Genomic DNA, 21,702 nt, shown 5'->3' with positions numbered 1-21,702 from the left:
CAATGAACTGCACCTCCTCAACCATTTTTGCAGATTCTGCTGAACTGTAGCCATTCATTGTGTAATTAAATGGGTGCCAAATGATAAATATCTTCCAGAATAAACATTTGCTTTGTTGATTTAGCACGTAAACTATTTGTGAAGAAGGTCCAAATGGTATACTTAAAACATAAGATTGATAGCATGATTCATGGCACCACATCACAGTGTAGTTGAAGGGTCAGACAAGGTTGGGGGGGTGCCATATTCCAGTTAAAAACTATTTGTATTTGATGTGATTTAATGCAATGTACTGTTACACTAACACTAAATGTTCACCCATCTACTTCCCTGAAAGACAAAAATTATACAAAATGTTTAAAGCAGTGGTTATTCACTCATCAGTAATAATTCTGCTAAATCCAAACCAGAAGTTACCTCTCTTCATTGTTTGTTTCAATACCACTTCTAATTGCAACAGACTACATCTAGAATTTAGTCACATTACTGTTGTAGTTTAAACAACTTACTTCACTGTTGGAACTTCATAACTGAGCATAACTTGCAAAACATTTGTATTGAAACCAGGCTATTTTATTTTTATCTCTGGTGTAATTACAGTTAAGAACAATACGTTACAAATATCCACAAATGTGTCTTTATCTGTGTGGTTTTCAGTATATTAATCAGTGCCATTCCAAGTTCATTCAATCACATTAGCCTTTAAGGGGGAAAGAAAAAAAACTAGACACACCATTCACAAGGAAAATATGCTTTTATTCAGCTTGAATGCAGACCACTGAAATGATTTGACTGTTTCAGACAGAGAGCACCAAGAACCAAAAACCTGCTACCAGATCATTCCTGCAGAACAGCTCTGTACCTGGCAATGCCTCGGCCAATCACAAACAAATTAAACCTTTTCAACAGATGTTAACTGGTGTGCACAAAGCCAATAGGAGCCATTCTCAAACTACAGACCATTCCAAAGTCACAAGACTCCGCCACAGAAGTTCAGCACATATTTCACATATGATCATAGACAAATAAGTCTTCAGAGAAAGGGTCTGATGCACGCTGGCAGAATTTCATCAATATATTGTTTTTCTTAATATTATAATAATCTGTAGAGGCACTCTTTTGTAAACAGGAGGCTGCGGCCAACGATTATGCTCAGGATAAACCGTAAAGGAAAAGGAACTGCGGAAATATTTCAGTTGTTTGGTTTCATCTGGATTGACATCCTCACTCACTCAGCATCCATTCTCAGACACGCACACACACACAGACATCACTGTCCTGAAGACACACAAGCCCCACTCAACCAGCACAACACACAACAAACCAAACAGGAATACTACATGCAAACACACACACACACACACAGTGTGCACCAACAAGAGTGGCAGCACTGCAAAGCAGGTCAAAGGTCGGTGTCTACCAGTCTGATCAGATCCAAGCTGAGTCATGTGACTGTTCAGATGACACATTCATAAATAAACAAATCTCCACTTCTCGCCCAATAAGACACTCCATTACTACGGCCACTCGGCCAATCATCTCCTGCCCAACAGAGAACCACAGTGTAACTGGCTGATCGGTGATAGGGGCGGAGCGGACGTGTCCTCCACTGGGGGAAGGGCCCGTGTTCTCTCCCCACCACTCTACATCTGTGTCAGGAAGTGAGCGCGGCCATCATCATCAAGGCGACGTGTGAGGATGTCACAACCTGTTTCGGTCACCAGGAGTGTGTGTTCAAACTGGGCAGAGCGTTTGCCATCTCGAGTAACTGCTGTCCAACCGTCCGGCCATGTATCGTCCTGCCAGCCACCTGCCGAAGAAATTTAAAAAGAAAGACAAATTGTTCAGTTTCTAATGATGTTAACGGTACTCAAAAGACAATGTTCAAATTATGGGTGTGCCAGATCATACTGTACACAAAATACTGCGTCTGTAATATTGTGATTTACTAAAAAAGAATCCATATCATAAGCCATATTCTGTTTTAAAGGGAGTCTATTTTGTATTTAATTTATTGTGAAATTTTAAGGGTATAATTGTTCAGGTTTGCAGTTTATACTGCAGTAAATATTTGGCACTTTACTATTTTGACCGATTCTCTTCTATCACAACACATTATTTTGCTATTATACTACTGTTACTATTTTAAACATGTAAATGAAAGATATTTTTCATATATTTACATACTGTTGACATAAGTTTATCTTTATTACCAAAAAGCAACGTTATTTTAGGGCCATATTGCCCATTACCCTTGCAAGTTTGTACTACAAGGACCAACTTGCAATCTATCAATAATGTCTGTTTTACAATGATGGCAATGTGGATCTTACATAAAACCAATTAAAACCTGTGCAGAAGTTTTTGCATATCTAACTCTTATCTAACTCTCTATGAACACAAGTCAAAAAACAGGTATACATAACTGTGTTTACCAGGAGAAATGGGCAAGTTAGGTCAAGTTAAGTCTCATTTTTCCTAAAGCTTGCAAAATTGCTATGCTGTATATGGCAAAGAGCCTATATACAGACCCTTCTCACACTAATGCTTGTGCTTTTGGAAATAAACATGCTTCAGCCATGTCTTACAAATAAAACAGTCTGTAATGGATTGTTTTTGCAACCATTTCTTAAAAACTCTTTAATAAACTTCAATTGTTTTATTTGGCTCTTTCACTCCCAGATCAAGAGCTTTTACAAAAATGTTCAGTGCTACAAATTGCTGGTCAAGAGCTTTCTCGCACTAATGCTCAGTGTATGTTTAAAACTTATCAGTAGGAATTGCTCAGTTGATGCAAAACCACTTTAATAACTTACATCATAAATCAAGGATTTAGTTCTTACCTTCACAGATCATGGGTTCAATAGTGAAGACATGACCAGGCTTAATCACCCCCACAGCTTTATTCTCTAAACACACAGACACATACACACAGGGCAGTACCAGGTCAAAACAGGTAAGGAAATGTTTGAGATAAATACAGAGAAACACCCACTGGCACACAAAACTTACCTGTTCTCCTCAAATCCACCATGTATGCAGGCCTGAATGAAAGGAGTAAAAGTGAGTGAAAATATTCTTACTTGCGTAATGCGGTACATTGGGTGCGGTGTGAAAGAGTTTATGAATGCCATGGCCACAGTAACTCCGAACCACAGAGAATCCATTAGCCTGTGCATGTTTCTGGATGATGTTCCCCAGTTCCCGATAACGGACACCTGGCTTTACTGCAGCAAAAAAAACAGCCACACACCTCATTAGTGACAGTCCATCAGTACTGCAGCTCAGCTCTGACCTCTAGGGGCTCGAAAAAGACCTACAGCAGTTTTCCCACAAATGAAATGTGCAAGTGTCTCACCAGCGTCAATAGCTTGCATTAAGCATTCATACGTAGTCTGCACCAGCCTCTTGGCGCCCTCGTCCACTTCACCCACAAAAAACGTCTCGTTCAGATCTCCATGGTATCCATTGTGGTAAACAGTAATGTCCACTGAAATAAGAGAACTCTGGCTCAAAACCACAGGCATAAAAGCAACAATTATAGTGCTATTATATATTTTATTATTATTATGCATCCTCATTATTATTTACTGTGTTAACAGCTTGTCAAAAGTTTGTTATTCTTCAGCTTCAAAATGAGTGTTTACTTGAGCATTCACACAAGTTTGCCCTAAATCAGTCACTGTTTGTGTTGTTACAGACATGGGCGTGACTTTGGCTGTGGATGATGCATGTGTCCTTCTTACAGTACAAATTTAGAGTAGCACTTTGCTTACAGGCACTGTTATTTTGGATAACCTGTGGATGTGGAAATATTTTATGTGTCTGTACCGTTAAGGATGTCACCCTCTTGTAGGGCACGGCGATCTGGTATGCCATGGCAGATGACCTCATTGACTGAAGTACAGCAGGACTTGGGAAAGTTGTAGTAGTTGAGGGGTGATGGATAGCAGTTACGTGCAGTGCAGGCCTTGAACAGAGAAAGAAAAATTGTTACACAGCTATTAGAGCAGCTACAGGTGGGGGTAAGGCAGTCATTATACTTAAAATTAGTATAACTGAGTAACATTAATCATAAATGAGCAATTATTTCGATAATTAATAAAGTAAGTGTAGACTTAAAAAAACTGCACTTGCTTTTTGTTTAAAAGTATTACAAAACAATAACCACAATGTTAAAAATAATGTCCATATTTAATAAATAAGCCTTTTTAGTGTAAGGGAGAAGAGAAAAATATGAAATCTGCCAATTAAACATTATTTTTAATTAACAAGTGATTTAAAAGGCAAATTACATGAACTGTAAAAGGCATAACTGGAATAGAGCTGCACACTTTCTTTAACTTCTCATATCATTTTACTTTTCAGATGATTTTCTCAATTTTGCTTTACAAGCTGTCTAGTTCCAGGGCAATAAGCTCTGTCATTGCTTAGCAACCGAACATTGCTCTCTAAGGGCAAGTCTATAGGCTGGGGGGAAAAAAAAACATCTGTACACATACCAACATAGTTAAACATGGAGATTACACGTAAAACATAAAGCAAATACCTTAACAAGCTCAACTTTTTTATATAAAAAAAACACACACACACACAACACAAACATGAAATTTACTCAAGATGTAAGACATGTTGAAGAAGCAACTAAAAATTAAGGTTTACCAGATGTACAGCATGATCAATCTCCTCTGTTGTCACTCCAGGTTTCACCATCATGGCAGCAATGTCGAGCACCTCTCGAGCCAGCTAGAACAAAAATCACAACCATCATCACCTGCCACCTTAACAGCTTTCTTTTTTTCATATTCTCATGTACATATATATTTACTAAGCTTCAGTAACTGGTATAACTTGAATTTAACTTTAATATTAGCTCTACTGAGCACTTGTAGCTCTACAATTACAGACTGTAGTCTTTTGGTTTCTTTGCATACTTTGCCACTTTTCACCATGTTCTTCAAATGGTCGGGACCCCGCAGGAGCACCACAGAGCAGCTATTTTTTAAATGGTTCTCAGCTATGCACTGGTGCTGACTAGCCTTTTTTCCCTGTTGTGACTGCTCAGTGGGTTTGGTATATTTGGTCAAGTTTGAAAGCTGCTTTCAGACCTGGGAGCAATTCAGAGTACCGGTCTAGGGTCCGCCTGAAATAATATATATATATTTTTTTTGCTTTAAGAGGACTCTGGTTTAGTCCTATAAAGGTGTAAAAGCGTGTATTTGTGCCAGGGTCTGTGTGTGGGGTTGGCTGATGCTTCCACTTACACTATTACTTCACTTTCAATCAGTATAATAATTCCTAATGCATAAGAAATCCATTTTTGATAAGATGAAAAAAGGTTTACTGTTACAATCTCACTTTTGTAGAGTAAGTATGTTTACTGACAGCATAAACACACGTCTCACAATGGCCTGCACTGAAATAATCTTCTGGTATGACAATAAAAGATGGTTTGGGGGAGCTCCTAAATGATGAAATTTTAAGCATCTCAAAAAAAGAGCGAGTAAACAGTTTGAGCTTCTTCCCCAACGAGATGAAATGAGCCTAGATCCGAATTAGTCCTGGGTGCAGATTCATTTACTTGGGACAAGAGAGAATATGCCCCTAGTGTGTGTTGTGCTGTTGAGTGGCCCAGACAGCATGCTATAATTACATAACTATGAAGTACTTGCACATAGTTAGTAAGTGAAAAAAGGAGATGATGAAAATTAAGTTCTAATAAGACATAAGTGCTTATTATTACTTAAACATATTGTTCTGAATGTCCAATATTGTAAAATGTTACTGTGTACCAACTAAAACAGGCATTTATTCACCCTCTTGCAAAACAGGTATAAAGGACACTGTACTTTGTATCCTAGACACAATTACATGGCTTATTATGTGGCCTTAGTAAGTTAATAATTTGCACCTAGTAACTACTTCATTAGATATAAACCCAATGTCCCTATGTGAAGCTTTAATCAATTTAGAGAAAAACAAGACATACTCTGCAGACGACTCTCATGCCCTCGATTTCTTCAGCATTGAGGATCTTAATCTGGGACGTTCCTTTGAGCATCTGCTCCGTCTCAGACATCCCTAAAACACCAAGGAAAAAAATGTCAGTCAGTCAGTCAGTGTACAATACAACACAGTTCTACCATATCACACACCCACTGAAAAACTAGTCTCACCATCTGTTACCAACAAAGACTTCATCATCAGCTACTACAAACTAATCACTTTGTTGCCACTCACTTTTCTTGCGACCAACCAGGGTCTCACTCGAAACACCTTCACAATGGCGATTAGAGCACCAGCAGAGTAACGATACCAGCCATGCAAAAACAGACAGAGCCATGCTACTACACATTAATTAACACTGTAATACTCACTCACAATCTCGCTCTCAAACACACACACACCAACACAGACAGTACACAAATGCCCATTTCTCTCAGAAAATTCTGTAAGACAAGGCAGTAGGGCTGCAACGAATACTCTACAAGTCTGATAAGCTGCCGAGAATAAACATAATAAATTAATTAATAAAACAATTTTAATTTACAGATGACAGCCAACGTGTTGTTTACACTTAAATACAAGCACACTGTTGTGTTGCTTAATGTTCTACAATGCTGGTCACACTGACACACTCCCACTTGTGCTAATTGGCTCATTTGCGTTCATCAGAGCATGCAAATCAGCCAATTAAAAAAAAGGGAAAAAAATACTATAAATAAATACTATTAGTAGTAGTTTGTTTCATTGTTTTTTGGATAGACTACATGCACAAACTTCACTAGAGATGCACAGTTTTCATTACCAAAGTACCAAGATGATAATAGCGATGATAAACATGTATGTTTTAATGATTCATATTTTAAAAATGACATGTTATTACGATTGGCAAGATTGTCAAGAACATAACATTAGGAGCCAGGTCTTATATTAGAGCAGGTCTGCGGTCCAAAAAAGAGGTTGTGTGCGGGATGAAGACTTTAAAGCTCCACTAGGTAGGATTGAGATTTTGTGCTCGTGGGCTCCCCCTACAGTTGCAGAGTGTAATAAATGTTTCAGGCAGATTAGTTCCTTTTTCTCGCTTTCTGGCTTTCACAGACATATTCAGTCTCTTTCCAGCTTCTGCCAGAGTGTCTGTATGTTAGTTTGTAAAGAATGAACCATTAGACCTTATAGAACTGTTAGAACTAAAGGTCGGAAAGCAGGTCGCAGTTCTCGCCTCAGAAAACTTACAGAGTCTGGTTTGAGCTCAGAGGAGCCCGGCACAGACACGAGAGCACCGCTATTCCTCCTATTTCACCTCAATGGAGCGCTGCAGTGAGTTTCAAGCTGCAATTTTACTTCTTTAAAAAGTTCAATAATCAAGGAAATCCTACCTAATGGGGCTTTACATATCAGCATAAATTGATACTAGTAGCACATCTGGATTAGCAGACATTTGATTTTATGGCATTTAAGACTCTCAACTTAATAAATGTTTTCCTGTAGTGATAATACAGGTTGATGCAACCTTAACCTTTACTTTTTGATATTATCAGACATTGTGGGTCACAATAACACACCAGTGAAATGAATACAGGCAATCTGGCTGACCTGTGCTCAAAAAATGGTGACACAGGTAGGTCACATTTGCTTAGGTTAGGTAGTTAGCATAATGACTATGTTAATCTCTACCTGGTCTTATTTATGTTTGTCATATATACTTTTTTAAATTGGAATATTATTGTCTCAGGTAACTGCTTAGAAAATCGGTTGTAGATTCCTATTTAAACATGTGGCAAAGGAAAAACACACCCTCTTCTAATAACACTGTAATTTCCAAAAAGTGCAACATTTTGTATGCATATTGTGCAGCACTAGCCTGTACTATGCAGAACTGTGTTGAATTCAAATGTCTAAATCTTATATAAGCTCATCACTGTAGTGCTGACTTGAGAGAGGAGGACAGCCATTTGAGACAGGGCTTTTGAATAATAACTATAACAAGGGCAAAGTGAAAGGAACCGGCAGAAGCCAAATAGATTTGATTATTCCGTCAATCAATGATACTTTAAGGATTTAATGAGAATAGAAATAATAGCTAGTTGCAGCCCTACGACACAGCACCAGCCTGACGAACACATGGGGCGACGGGCCTCATACCTGCCAACAAGCCAACCTCTGCTGCTGCAGTGAGCAAGAGAAAAGCTTCAGACACACACGACACACACACTGATGCAAATTCACTCCAGCATCGCAACCATTCTCATTCACACAGTTATCTCTCACACACACACACACACACACACACACACACACACACACACACACACACACAAACACACACACACACACACACACACACACACACACACACACAAACACACACACACACACACACGTGCTGGGATGACACATGGTTCTGGCACACATACTGTATGAACCAGCCACACTAATAAACAAACAAACAAACAAACACACACAAACTACATACTCCTATAGGAAAAACTATAATCTACAATGAATTTACTAGCCTACATTAAATGCCCATCTAAACTGCCAGTTGCGTACTAACAAACTAGAAGCCTGACGATAGCGTTCCACTTTACTTACGGGCAGATTTTGCAGCTTTAGTTTAGGACAGGAGTGAAACATGGATTATGGATCACTATACGCACTTATGTGTGTGTTTAAGTCACATTTAGGATGCACAGAAACATTATTTTGTGAAAAGACTGACCACAATATAGCAATGCAGTGACTGCTGTATTGTCACATATGCTTTAACTGTCCTTAAGGACTATTTTTACTTTCAAGCCCAACCATTAAACTCCAGTGGTCAGTTTCTCACACAGGGATTAAGCTTATAAAAATTGATTATAGTGTGACCAATTTCCTTACTGTAAAATCTCCATTCAAAACGCTGCATAGTTCAAGACTAGGCTTAATCCAGGCAACATACCCTAGATGTTACACATCCATCTGCCTATATCTCTATCTGAAGGATGGACAAGAGGGAAGGCCATGCTATCTACCCAAAATAAAAAGAAATCCAATTTTGATCTTTGGGACACTTGGTCATGGGTGGCTGTAGCATCATCACAGGCTGTGATCTATTTTTTACGATTTTATGGTTACAATTTCCATCTTTGTGCATTTTTGCATGAAATTATACTATGCTGATTAAATGTTTGTGAATCTATAACTGTGAATTTCCTTACAAACAGATGTAAAGTAAGATTCTTAAAGGATTACAGGTAAGCACATTGTGGTGATTTCTTTGCTCAAATGCAACCAAAATTATGCAAGCCTGCCCTCTTAATTGCCAGATTTACTACATGCCTTAGAGCAGATAAGTCTCTTTTCAGGACTGGGTCAGAAAACTCATGCATTAAGTATACACTGTGCTATGGGGAAACACACAACTCTCAAATTCATGTAACTAAAAGGTTAAAAATTAAAGGGAAAAGGCAGCTTGATACTTGAGCAATTAACATCCTGGCATGCATTAAATCTTTAAGTGGGAACAATGGATTTGAATTTCAGATGGCAAGAGAGGAGAAGACTCTTCAGCTAACCAAAAGTAAATAAGATTAAAAACGTCTGTGGTCAAAGACAATCAGTAAGGGTGATATGTAATGTAATTTAATGTCATTTAAAAACTTTCTAAAAAGAGAGACATTCATTGATGTAAAAAAATATAAATCTGGCTCTCAAGGACAAGAAAAAAGGTATATGGACAGATGGTGAATGATTTTATTAGTGTGAAAATGCTGTGAAGTATTTGCAGCTTTCAATCGAACTGAACATAAATGGGAGATTTGAGAGTGTGCATCATCACTTTCACAAAATCAGACACATGCCCAACCCCTGTAAAGGTACACTGAGGCCGTTTTAAAATCCTGTAATGAATCAACATCTTAAACCTAGGCTTCTATCTCTGTTTTTTCTTTAATGTGTCACCCATCTGTATGAGTGTGTGTGCATGTTTGCCTCAACAAGGTCTTACCCAGGGGGTGGTCAGCATAGTCTGGTCTTTGAATGTTTCCAGGAACAAGTCGCATGGGTGTCTACATAAGGAAACAATAGTTTCATATTCATAAAAATGTGTTTTTGGGAAACAAACATATTACATAAGTATGTAATATTTGTGTTACTATATGCTGTTCTTACCAGAGGGTAGTGAGGTCGCAGTTTGCCAGAGTATCTGTACCCCGGCCATGGGTCTGTGTTGACTTCCTTCTCCACACAGTTCTTTCCCTCATCCTTTGTTTTGTCTTCCTCTGTTCAAACACAGAATAATAAAATAAGGTAAACAGATACATGTAGAACCAGAAAAAAAAGTTAGAATATATTAGAATGGAAAAAAAACACTTACTTGCTTTCTTGTGGAGGAGTTTGTGGGTACTCCAGCTGCCTTTGAAACAATCCTTAAACCAACAGAGAGATCAGTATTTATGTAAGAACTTCACATTCATTTCACTGACAGTGTAAAGGAGGGGTAATTTAACCATGTAGAAACTGTATGTGTCGGCAGAGAAATCAATAATCTGTGCAGAACTTCAGGCCTCCATGACTAGAAATGAAGACTTCTAATGTAATTAATTAATGCTGGCCTTACACTAAAAAAAACTTTGTAAAAGATGTCATCATTACAGGCAAATTTCCCAATATCCAAATAAAATTACGTCAATTCGTTTTTGGCCCTGAATCAAGCAAACTATGATGTGGACATTGTGAATAACCAATTTCTGAGCTCTTTTCAGCTGTAAAGCAGCTGTTCTTGTTCATTTAAACAGGGTTGTTTTTTGGGAGAGTGTATTTTCTTAACAAATTGAACAAAGCTGCTTTCTTTTTTGCGCCATTATTCGAGTTTTTTGTACATTTCTATCAGGAGCACGATGAGAAATTCTCAAAAAGAATCTAATGGCTAATGATTTTTTTTAGTCAGAGTCAGACTTTAGGTTTTTTAAAAGCATTTTCATAACCTTTTCAAATTCTATATTGTATGGTTGGCATGATTTGACTTGGTACGGTTCATGTGAGAAAAAAAAAACAAACGTCTCATTTAGTTACCCACTAAATTCACATTTGAAAATGTTAACTATTCTTAAAATAGTTACACTACTGGTCAAACGTTTTAGAACATCCCAATTATTTTCCATATATTTTTGCCATTTAAGCTCTTCAGGTCCAGTCAATAACTGTAAATGGTACAAAATCCAAACGTTTGTAGTAAATTACCAGGGCATTTGAGTAAAACAAATTAACCAAAAAGTCATTTTAGTGTTTAAAAAAAATAGTATATTCTAAAAGTAGAAAAAGCTGAAAAACATTATATAGTTTAAAAAGGGTGATTTTTAAAGAATTTCTTAGGTTAAAAACTTACAGCTGGTAAGCAGCAATGGAACAGTAACAGAAGCACAGAAAAAGCAGACACAAAAACATAACTCTGTTATGTCTTTTCTTTACAAATAAAGCCAGAGAGCTGTGGATAAGTACAGTTTCCTACACCTTCAAAACGACTCTGGAGAAAACTGGTAACGTTACCACATGGCAACAGCGCCTTGAGCTCAGCTCATCATTGGGCTGAGTCTCAGTTTTAGCAGTGAAGAGAAGAGTTGGAGGTCTGACAGGTAACGTGCAGAGTGTAGGGGTGTTCTAAAACTTCTGACTTCTGGTGCACATTGATGAGGATTGTCTAATGTTAAAATGTTTGATTTTAGCAGGTGAGAACCCATCGTATTGGATTCATTAATGGCTATAACCTAGCTTAGATAACTAGCTAACACCCCTCCGGAGGCTGAGGACACAGGAACAGGTGGTCGACACACAAACACACAGAAAAAGACTAACAAGGACACAGTCAGAAAAAGAATGAACTGTTTGCTCTATTGTAACAAAGAATTACAGTTTCTTTGGAGAAATATAACTAGCATAAGTTATTTTGGTTGAGCTGCATTTGCTACTGGATTGAACTAGCCAGCGTTAGCATAGCTAAATTAAGCTAATATTTCTAAAATCAAGTGACGCTAGCCAATGAGCTGCAGCGCTGCGTTAGGTTAGCTAAGCTAACGCTATCACAGCACCGCCCCTTAATGTAGTTAGCGCTTAGCTGCTCTCCATGTTAATGTCACACATTTAAAAGTGAGCTAGATTAAATATCTAGTTAACTGGTTCTGTGGTAGCTACCGCTTCATAAGTTAATATCACAGCTCATAAAAAAAGAATGTGTCTGGTCACTGTGCGACTATCAGGCTCGCTTTTTGGTTATCTTGACAGCTTGAACCCAAGCCAATGTCGTCTCTGCCCACCAACACTGCTGCGCTAGCCGGTGCTGCTAAACTAGTTCAATAGCGTCCTTTTTCAAAGCTAGCTAGACTAACTGTCTAACTAAAATGTGGACAAACACTTCGCCTTTATTTAACGTCTAATGCCTCTCATCTATGCGACAACCCGCGACAAAATACCACACCAGTAAGCTACACTTCACATAGCTAAGTCTGTGCTAGCTTAGCTTAGCATAGCTACGTCTTAACGCTAGCCAAGAGTCTTGCTAGGCTCTGGTTACGAGTAAGCGCAGTTCTAACGTTAGCTAGCAGGCCTGAACACACAGACAGCGTGCTCCCTCTTTTAACGTTACCACAACACGCGTAGAGCTTCTGGAAAATGCTACCTGAGAGCAGAAATATGAGCCTTGTATCCCGAGTTTAATACAGGTTGGACACTGCAGTTTGGCTTCTTTGCTACAGCCCTCCGTCTCACATTCCCGTGTGAGCACCGCCGCCATGCTTTCAGCAGGAGAAGGCCGGTAAAGGGCTGCAGTGGCAGCGACGATCACGCTGAGAGAGAGGGAGGGACGACTGCTGCTGCTGCTGCTGTCTGACCATGTGTGTGTTTCCTTAAATGTCCACTATCTTCTGCTTACTCACTTGCTGGTTGTGTACTTCTCCAGTTTCTGAGATTTGTGTCCATTCTTTAGTGTGTTAAACACAGGAGATTTGCATTAACTAAATAATGCGCAATATAGTATATTTTAGTCTAATATAGTAGTTTGTACCTTGTACTCACATTCATTAACTCTCTATGGTGTGATGTTACCCTCAACAAACTATCTTTGGTTATTACATCATTCTATACCTTACTTATTTTGAATTTATTTTATTTTTAATATAATGTTACAAGGAATACCTATGTCCAATTCAATGAGATTTTCATTTGTTGCCTGGGCAACAGTATTTAGATCACTTTTGTTAGGGCCATCATGATAAATCAGTAGTGATTCAAATAGCTTGTTATCAAAATAAAAGCAAAAATGGTCTGAAAAATCTTCCAACTAGTGTTGTGATTTTTATCTCCACCCAAATATAATTCCGGGTAGAGCATTAATATTTTAAACACCCCAGATCCAAATCTCAACTCTATGGTATGATTTAATTTTTTGTAGAAAACAAATTAGCACTTTTTTAGCATTACTCCCCTCACAAAAGTGGTCTAACTGCATGATGTTGCCCTGAGTCAACAAAAGAAAAACACTGTGAATAGAAAGTGAATAAAAAATAATAAAAAATCTATATGTTTAACTCACCAATTATACCTCTTTGTATATTTAATCACATATACATATTTATAATTTATACAAAAAAGATTCTTATGTTATCTATTGCTCACACTGTGTCCCATGTGGCTTTGGATGATGGCTCCACCCATAGATAAAAAAAAAAAAACATACATTTACCCCTAATTTTATTGAATAGAGATATGTATTTTATGAAGCTATATTACAAAAATTAATGTTAAAGTATTAAAGGGAGAGTATAATAACAAAAAAAAGCTATAAAACCAGTTAAAAATGGCAAGAAATTAAGATGGTTCTAATTAAAGCTTCACAATTCTAAAAGAAGAAATTGGGAGCAAGAGACAAAACATTTTGAGCAGGCAATTTATTGAAAACAATAATTAAACTGAAATAGGCTGTTCATCAGCTCATCAAATGTTAAAGACCATAACAGAATTTAAACCGAAAAAAATATTGGGCTAAATGGTGGTATGTAAGTAGAGTTCAAAACTGGTGGATGGGGCAGGAAGTAGCAAACTGTGGACCAGCGGATTGAGTACAATCAGTAACTGTCCATCTAAAACGTCCACTAATATACACTAACATGCCATCAGTCCTTGCATAGCAGTATGTATATTCGTAATGCCGAATAATCCGAGCAATACTTTGGCCAGAGTAATACTTTGGGAGGGGGCTTGGGAATGCTCACACATGTACATGTTGTGAGGTGTTATCTTGTGAGTGTGGCAAAACATAATAGTGGGTGTTGGATGGGACATTCTTTTTCTCAGGTTCTTGAGACACAGTGACAAAAGCATACCAGAAAAACATTGTAGAAGGCATTACTACCTACAGTGTGTGGCAGTGATTGTGACCAGCAGCATCTGATTAGAATTGTCCATGCAAACAGACAAGAGACTCTGTCAGAAAACACATCCCTATTTAATGCTGCCTAATTATCTTACATGGGACTAGGCATAAATCATGGAACACAGTACAGTGTACTTTAGTATTTAGTTTACTGTGTTCTGTGTACACAATTAAACCCATAATAACTGGTTATAGACTCGAGCTCCACAGTCTGACAGATGCATGGAGTCTGAGGTGAAGCTTGACTTGTGTATGACTCTGTCGCTGCTCCTAAGAGTGTGTTGATCTTCTCCTGGCCAGAGTAATCCCGGCTAATCCCTGCAGCCGTTCTTGTGATCCATGGCAGAGTGTTTGGGAATGCCATACTCTCGCTCAGGGGAGTGCCGCTGCGTTCCTAGGACACCTGTCTCAAAGCTATGCACATGCTCTCGTGTGTTCACCTCCTGATGGGTTTGGCATTTTATGTGCATGCACAGAATGCCACATGTCCATCTTTGTGCACTTGTGCCTTTCATGGACGCAGCAATGAAAAGGGGCTCAGGTAGGTAAGCTCTGTTTATCTTCTCTGCACAGCTATTTGCTCATGATTATTTCTTTTCTGTAGCTTCAACTTTTACATCCAGTGCTCCTGTCCGAAATTCCTCCTTTCTTTTTTCTTTTTTCTTTTGGTTTATTTGTATTATACGTGCTAGCATGGAAGTGTGAATAATTCATAATGTTGCATGACTATTTTCTTATTATCTTCAGATAGCAGTGTTTGTACGATGCTTTCTCGCTTGCAAACACAAGCTGAGAAAGATTTTTAGCATTTTAAAAATTTTAATCTATGTGCAACAGTCAGGTGTCAGCAGCCAATAACCGTAGGTGTTGAGTACGGTCTGTAAAGCATTTAGGCAAATAAATCTCATTAGACAATTTGCCACTGCTTAACTGCATCAGTGGCCATCATTCAGTGTAGTCTGTCACTCTTGTTTTCTTCAGGACTGTGCTGTGTAAGAATCCTTCCTTGACAGCCATCCCGGCCAGCTTACCAACAGACACCGTGAAGTTCCGTCTGGAGCGCACCTCCGTCTCTCGGGTCTTTAGAGGAGCCTTCTCCACCCTGCCGGACCTTGTGTACCTCTGGCTTACCTACAACTCCATCACCATTCTCCATCCACGCAGCTTCTCTAACCTCACATTCCTCCATGAGCTGCGATTGGATGGAAATCTTCTGTCCACTTTCCCTTGGGAGGCCCTGAAGGACATACCCCGGCTCCGGACACTTGGCCTGCACAACAACCGCCTGTCACGAGTCCCTCCTCAGGCAGCACAGTACCTGGGCAACATCACTTACCTGGACCTGTCCAGCAACAAGCTGAGTACACTGCCAAATGAACTAATCACTCTGTGGCCCTTTACCACTCAAAGTGAACCCCAGCGCTCTGTGGTACTGGGTAAGGCACACTCCTACACTGCAGCATTAGAATTCGTGTTTGTGGAAGTCATTCACAACTCCTATACGTTAAAGGCAAAAAAAAGTTAAATTAGTAGCATAAATGAAAAAAATAAGTAGGTTGATAATGCATCATAAAAATCAGTTCTTTACTCACACCTGCTTTGTACCTTTATTATTAGGCCTGTCACGATAATTACATTGTTGATTTATAGTACAATATAAAGATATGTCCACAGTAGTTTTTACTGACCTCAGTAATTGTTCCTGCCTATTTGTTTACATATGAACTTCATCAATATTTTAGCCAGTTGTGCAATGAGAAATGCATCAATAACAGGATCTTCATACATAGAGAGTAGACTGCAACATAGAAATAAAATGACAACAAAAATAATAACAAAACATATTGTCATTTGAAAGGTTGTAGTTGTTTTTTAATTATTATATTAGTCAGAAACATTGTTTCCAAGGCAGCACAGTACATATAATTCTAATTATAATAAAAAAAACTATTATAATACCTCTTATAATCCAGATGTAGTATTTTTTTAAAAATCAGGAAAAGTCAGACTTGAGACCATATATATATTTTTTGCTGAGGCATTTTAGAGGCATGTCTTATTAGTGGTGTTTTTAATATGATAAAAACAGATTTACAACACATATGATTCTGCCTGATGTTGCAAGAGTAGTCATAAAACATAATAAAAATTAAATTGTTCCACATGGTGATCCAGTGTTATAGAGGCAATATTTATAAGAAGTATAAAAGTTTAATCAAGTTTAATGCTTGATATTGCCACACTGATACAGTTTACATCTCAGAAAACTGGCGCACACACACACACTCCATATATCGGGTATCATAAATTATCCCCCTAAAATGCTCTCTTCACTTCTTGCAATAAACATTAATAAAAAAAAATTGGATGCACCATTTTAATAAAAATTATGAAAAGCTGACCATGTGCCATAATATGTGTTTCATTCAAAGTTATATTTTTTTAAAAAAAGACCCATAATAATAAAGTGTTTATTATTATTAAATGTAATTGGGAGCATATTGCACACTGTGAATTGGTTGTTTAATTTTAGTACTTCTAATAAATGCATTGTTTGCTTCTCCTTGAATGAATTCCATGTGTGGCACTCAATAAAACACAAATTCACTAGAACCAGTGGAGACATGCAGAAATTCCAGCTGTAATCCTGTCTTCTGGGACACAGTGTCTCTAATCATCTTCTCAATTTCCAATTTCCTGTTTATTACACATTTTAATTACTTCAGTTGCATGGCCAAATATTTAAATGAGAAAGCACAGAATGGGTGATACACATTATTGTGATTTGGAGAATACCATGTGTTGTGGGATGGCAGTATGCTTTTTGAAATGTGCAAAATGCACATTCAGATTACATTTTTATATGTAGTGCTTTTTAAAATATATGTTATTACAAAGCAGCATGTTAAATGCAGGAGGCCTTACATGCATACCCTGCATGTCAGTGCTGCAGTCTTTAGCTTCCACGGATATGGCAGAAGTCATGGGACACAGTATTTGTTTCTTTCTCTTAACTATTAGCATGTCATTGTAGAAAAGTGTAAACATCTCAGTATTGCTGTGACATCAATGTTTTTTTTTGTCCAAACACAATTTTGTTGCATGTTTATCTTTAAATAACAGCTTCAGATTTATTCTGATGCTTCTCTGACTAGTAATATAAGAATGTGGTCTCTCTTATCCTTGTTTTGGGTCTCTTTCATTTTGGTGGAGCCACACAAGAGGTTGCACAAAGTAACCTGAGAGTACCTAAATTATATTGGTGTAAAATCCTGTATTATTACACTACTGTACTGTGTTATTCCATATTCCTCTTTCTCTGTAAATGTTGGTTCTATATCTCTTATCTTGTAAAATCTATGTGTACTAAAAGTGGAACTGCAAACCCTGATTTGTATTTACTTCAAGAAAGTAAAAGTGAATTACACTCCACACCTCTAGGGGGAGCCCTAGAGTTGTGCATCCTATGTCGGTATAATTTCATTCAACACAGTCTAGTAGCATCGGATACAGTAATGGAACCAAAGGCCCTGTAAATATTTAAATACAATCTGAAGCTCAATAGGACTGCTGCACCTATCAGATTGCACTGAAATAAAGCCAGGTATGTTCTTTACCTCTTATCAGTGGTTCTAGCTTGTTGAGTTGCATTAACCACCTGAATTATTTTAGCTATTTGTGTGATTTTTGTCCTGTTACTGCTCTCTTTCAGGCCTGCAGGACAACCCCTGGCTCTGCGACTGCAGACTGTCTGTTTTGCTGGACATCAGTAAGGCCCCAGAATCCTCTCTTGTTCTGCTGGATCGGTTCCTGACGTGTATTGGGCCTCCGAACCTGGCTGGAGTTCCCTTTCAGGGCGTAGATCTGCCGCGCTGCCGCCGGCCCTCAGTGCTGACCTCAGCCACAAAGGTCACGACCTTACTGGGAAGTAATGTCCTGTTGCGCTGCGATGCCAGAGGATACCCTACCCCTGCTCTCATCTGGATCAAATCAGCTAGACCTAACCTCTATAACACAGGTCTCTGCCCACACACATTCTCTCACACATGCTGGGAGTATTGTGTTTTATTGCTGACTAAGTGTGTGTTTCTCATTTGCAGCTTGTTGCAGACAGATTGAGAGCATTGAAAACGAGAAGCTACCAAGAAAACTGCCGAGCTGTGAGTAATCAGAATACTTGACATGAGTCATATAATGTGAAATTAGAAAGATAATTATTTATAGATAATTAAAAAGCATTTAAATATATTCTGATGTCATACCACAATACACAGTTTTTACAGTGATGTGTACAGTCGGAGCTGGTATATTGTTTGCAGATAAATGAGAAAAGTGTATTATTATTATTATTATTAGCCTGAAAAATGAATTACAGAAGATGGATAAACTGACAAAACACATTTATATTAGTAACATCACTTGTAACATATAACAGATTACTTGATATATAATAAACAAAAACCTATTGGAGCAATTTGCAATTCAACGATTCAGCACTCTGTATGAACTTGTGTACTCACATAAGGAAAAAGATTGAAAGCATCATATATGTATCTTTTATTGCAGTGATAAAAACATGGAAGCACACATTCTTTCAGCTAATCAGTTTTACTATGTGCAGTATAATGTACTGTACTGCCCTGTAGCTCCTCTGGCAGCTAGTAATATAATTCAGTCAGGTGGCAAGGGGCCTGCAACAAGAGTTTAGCAGGTAACATCCTAATTTTAGCTCATATATATAAATGATACATGTGTACTTACTGGTAAATAGGGATTTTGCCTCATTACAATCAACCAGAGAAGTGTTACGCCAATAAAATTAATTATATTATACAATTTATAAGGGTTATTTGGTGAAAAAAATCATTTAATACATTTTAGATCCCAGACCAAGAGATCAAACCCCAGTCCACCATGATACACCAACCTTTACACTATATTGGATTCACACTGTTCATAAACAAACAAACAAAAAGCTTGCCACCACATTTCAGCAATTAATCTCTTGCTGACTCAACTTTATTTACGTTATTGCCTTTTATTGTTGCTCAGGTATATGATACGGATTTCTGCTCAACCAACTCGCAAGTAGCAAGTTGAATTTTTTGCAGTACAGAAATTACATATTGGTATTGTTTTTGTTTTTTCGTGTTTGTTTTTTTTTTCTTCATTTCCAACGTTCATTAGAAGTTGAATATATAATATAAACAGCAAACTTCTGTCAGGCCACAGAAAATGAATAAAGATGAAGAAGGAGCTCAGAAATGTCTAACCACTTCCACAGACTCTTTGTATTCACTCCTTCCTCTATGCGGCTCCTTGTCCCTGTGTGCAGTTGTGCAGGAATCCCCTCGTATAGGACTGCGGTGGTCTGTAATCAGCCTGAATGGGATCTCGTATAAGGATGCTGGAGAGTACCGCTGCAGAGCTCAGAACATGGCCGGAACATCAGAAGCCATCATCAGTCTGAATGTGGTTGGAGTCATTAATGGAAATTCAGATTCCAGAAAGACAGTCGCACCTAAATCTCAAACTTCAAAGCTGCCCCCCTCTGAGAGGAAACCCAGCCAACGACTCAAAATGACCCCCAGCTTATCCCCTAAAAATGTCACTGGAGGCCTTCTCTCCGCTCCTAAGAGAATCCTTACAGCTCCTAAAGCCAGCAGGGACAAGATGAAGAGAGACAGGGCTGGGTAGACCCAGCCTGCCACAAAGCTGATTATCCAAACCACACAGGCCAAGCACTTCATGTCCAATTTCAGTCAGTTTTAACAAAGCCAAACCATGCTTTACCTTAAAAAAATAATTTGAAATATTTTATTGTTTTGCTCAAAAATAAATCCAATCTTATTGGTCAGCACTGTGTTTTAATGACATGTAATGACCTCTAGATGGCGTCCATTAGCTTGTCATAGGCAGATTTTAGAGAATCCTACATTTTCAATTGTATTGGACTGAGAAGACTTAAATTGTGGCCCACATATAGAGTCATACGTGTATGTTTGGTGAAAGTAACACGTTAGTAAGTAGAAGCAAGTGAACACATTTAACATACAAGACAAATAAGTTATGGTACCATCTCTCCACCCAATATGTTAAATTTAGCAAAAAATGGGTCTGTAAGCATGAAAAAAACATGCTCTAATGCTCACATTGCAGAAAATGACAATTAAAAAAAAAAAGATTTATTTGAGTATTCTTCAGGTTGCTCCCACATATACAGTCATTTGTGTGTGTTTGTTTAAAGTAAGACGTTAGTGAGAAGACGTAAATTAATACACATTTAACATATGAGAAAAATAAAATGTGGCATGTCCAATATTACACAATATTATATAGACCACCTTTCCACCCATTATTTAAAATTTAGCTAAGAATTGAGCTATAAGTGTAAAATCATGCTTTAAACATTGCAGAAAAGGACCATTTTAAGGTTTCTTAGAGTATAATTCTGGTTGCTGACTCCATTGCTGGTCCAGAGTGTGTTTAATCAATGATATCTTTGCAAACTTTAGCCATATTCAAATTCATCTGGATGCTGTTTTAAAGAGGACATAAGAAATGAAATGGTAAATGTGGCATGAGAGCGTGAGATTGAAGCCAGTTGCTTGAGTTCCACAGCCAGTGTGTGATACTGGCAGCCACGAACACTGTAGTCCCATAGAATGTAGGCAGTCACTGCTTTCACAGGTCACTAAGAATCTATTATACATAACATTTATATATATATATATATATATATATATATATATATCATACATTATATTATATATATATATATATATATATATATATATATATATATTATATAACATTTAGCCATTGACTGTAACTTCTTTTCTTCCAACATTATATTAACTGAGCTAGACTGTCTTAGAACTGCGCTGAGCTCATGCTAAAATAATGACAGTTTGGGAAGGCTCAGTGTCTCTCTCTGTCTGTCATTCTGTCTGTCAGATTTTAGAGAGTAAAGGTGAGAAGAATATGATCTTGTACTTCTGACGCAGCTATCTTCACATCTAAACCCTGCTATAAAGATCCAAAGATTGATTATAAAGACAATAAAGTTTGATTTCAAAATGAACTTATGGAAAAGCGTAATCATAAATAATATTACATTGTAATGTGAGTGTTCATTAACAAACTGATATAAAACACAAGATGTGATTTGTGGGCACATTTGTATGCATGTGCTTCTGGTTACACTGTAAAAAGTTTGATGTCAGGCTAGTTAAAATGATAGCATAACTGATTATACAGCATTTGCTAACTCAGAATTGCAATACATTTCA

General features: G+C 37.7%; 2 protein-coding genes across 3 annotated transcripts; one reads left to right on the top strand and one right to left on the bottom strand.

Annotated features, from left to right (window-relative positions):
* Nucleotides 1-735: 735 nt before the first annotated feature.
* On the bottom strand, nucleotides 736-12,861 carry metap1 (methionyl aminopeptidase 1). 2 transcript variants are annotated; one of them, XM_007237999.4, is made up of 12 exons: nucleotides 12,659-12,861; nucleotides 10,361-10,412; nucleotides 10,156-10,265; nucleotides 9,992-10,052; nucleotides 8,146-8,169; nucleotides 5,990-6,081; nucleotides 4,663-4,746; nucleotides 3,832-3,970; nucleotides 3,359-3,490; nucleotides 3,084-3,227; nucleotides 2,844-2,909; nucleotides 736-1,810 (listed from the first exon to the last, which is right to left on the bottom strand). In XM_007237999.4, the coding sequence occupies exons 1-12, from the start codon at nucleotides 12,770-12,772 to the stop codon at nucleotides 1,644-1,646; spliced, it is 1,185 nt and encodes a 394-aa protein (XP_007238061.1). In that variant the 5' UTR covers nucleotides 12,773-12,861; the 3' UTR covers nucleotides 736-1,643. The 2 variants fall into 2 exon arrangements, with proteins under 2 accessions (XP_007238061.1, XP_007238062.1); XM_007238000.4 differs by lacking the exon at nucleotides 8,146-8,169 and having other exon boundaries at nucleotides 12,659-12,860.
* Nucleotides 12,862-13,249: 388 nt separating this feature from the next.
* lrit3b (leucine-rich repeat, immunoglobulin-like and transmembrane domains 3b) lies at nucleotides 13,250-20,598 on the top strand. Its single transcript, XM_007238002.4, has 5 exons — nucleotides 13,250-14,951; nucleotides 15,392-15,846; nucleotides 18,123-18,428; nucleotides 18,511-18,570; nucleotides 19,746-20,598. The coding sequence occupies exons 1-5, from the start codon at nucleotides 14,827-14,829 to the stop codon at nucleotides 20,105-20,107; spliced, it is 1,308 nt and encodes a 435-aa protein (XP_007238064.2). The 5' UTR covers nucleotides 13,250-14,826; the 3' UTR covers nucleotides 20,108-20,598.
* Nucleotides 20,599-21,702: the final 1,104 nt, after the last annotated feature.

The sequence above is a fragment of the Astyanax mexicanus genome, chromosome 7, assembly GCF_023375975.1.
Source record: "Astyanax mexicanus isolate ESR-SI-001 chromosome 7, AstMex3_surface, whole genome shotgun sequence".
Lineage (NCBI taxonomy): Eukaryota > Metazoa > Chordata > Actinopteri > Characiformes > Acestrorhamphidae > Astyanax > Astyanax mexicanus.
The sequence above is the reverse complement of the archived record's forward strand: the minus strand, read 5'-3'. Positions and strand labels throughout refer to the sequence as shown.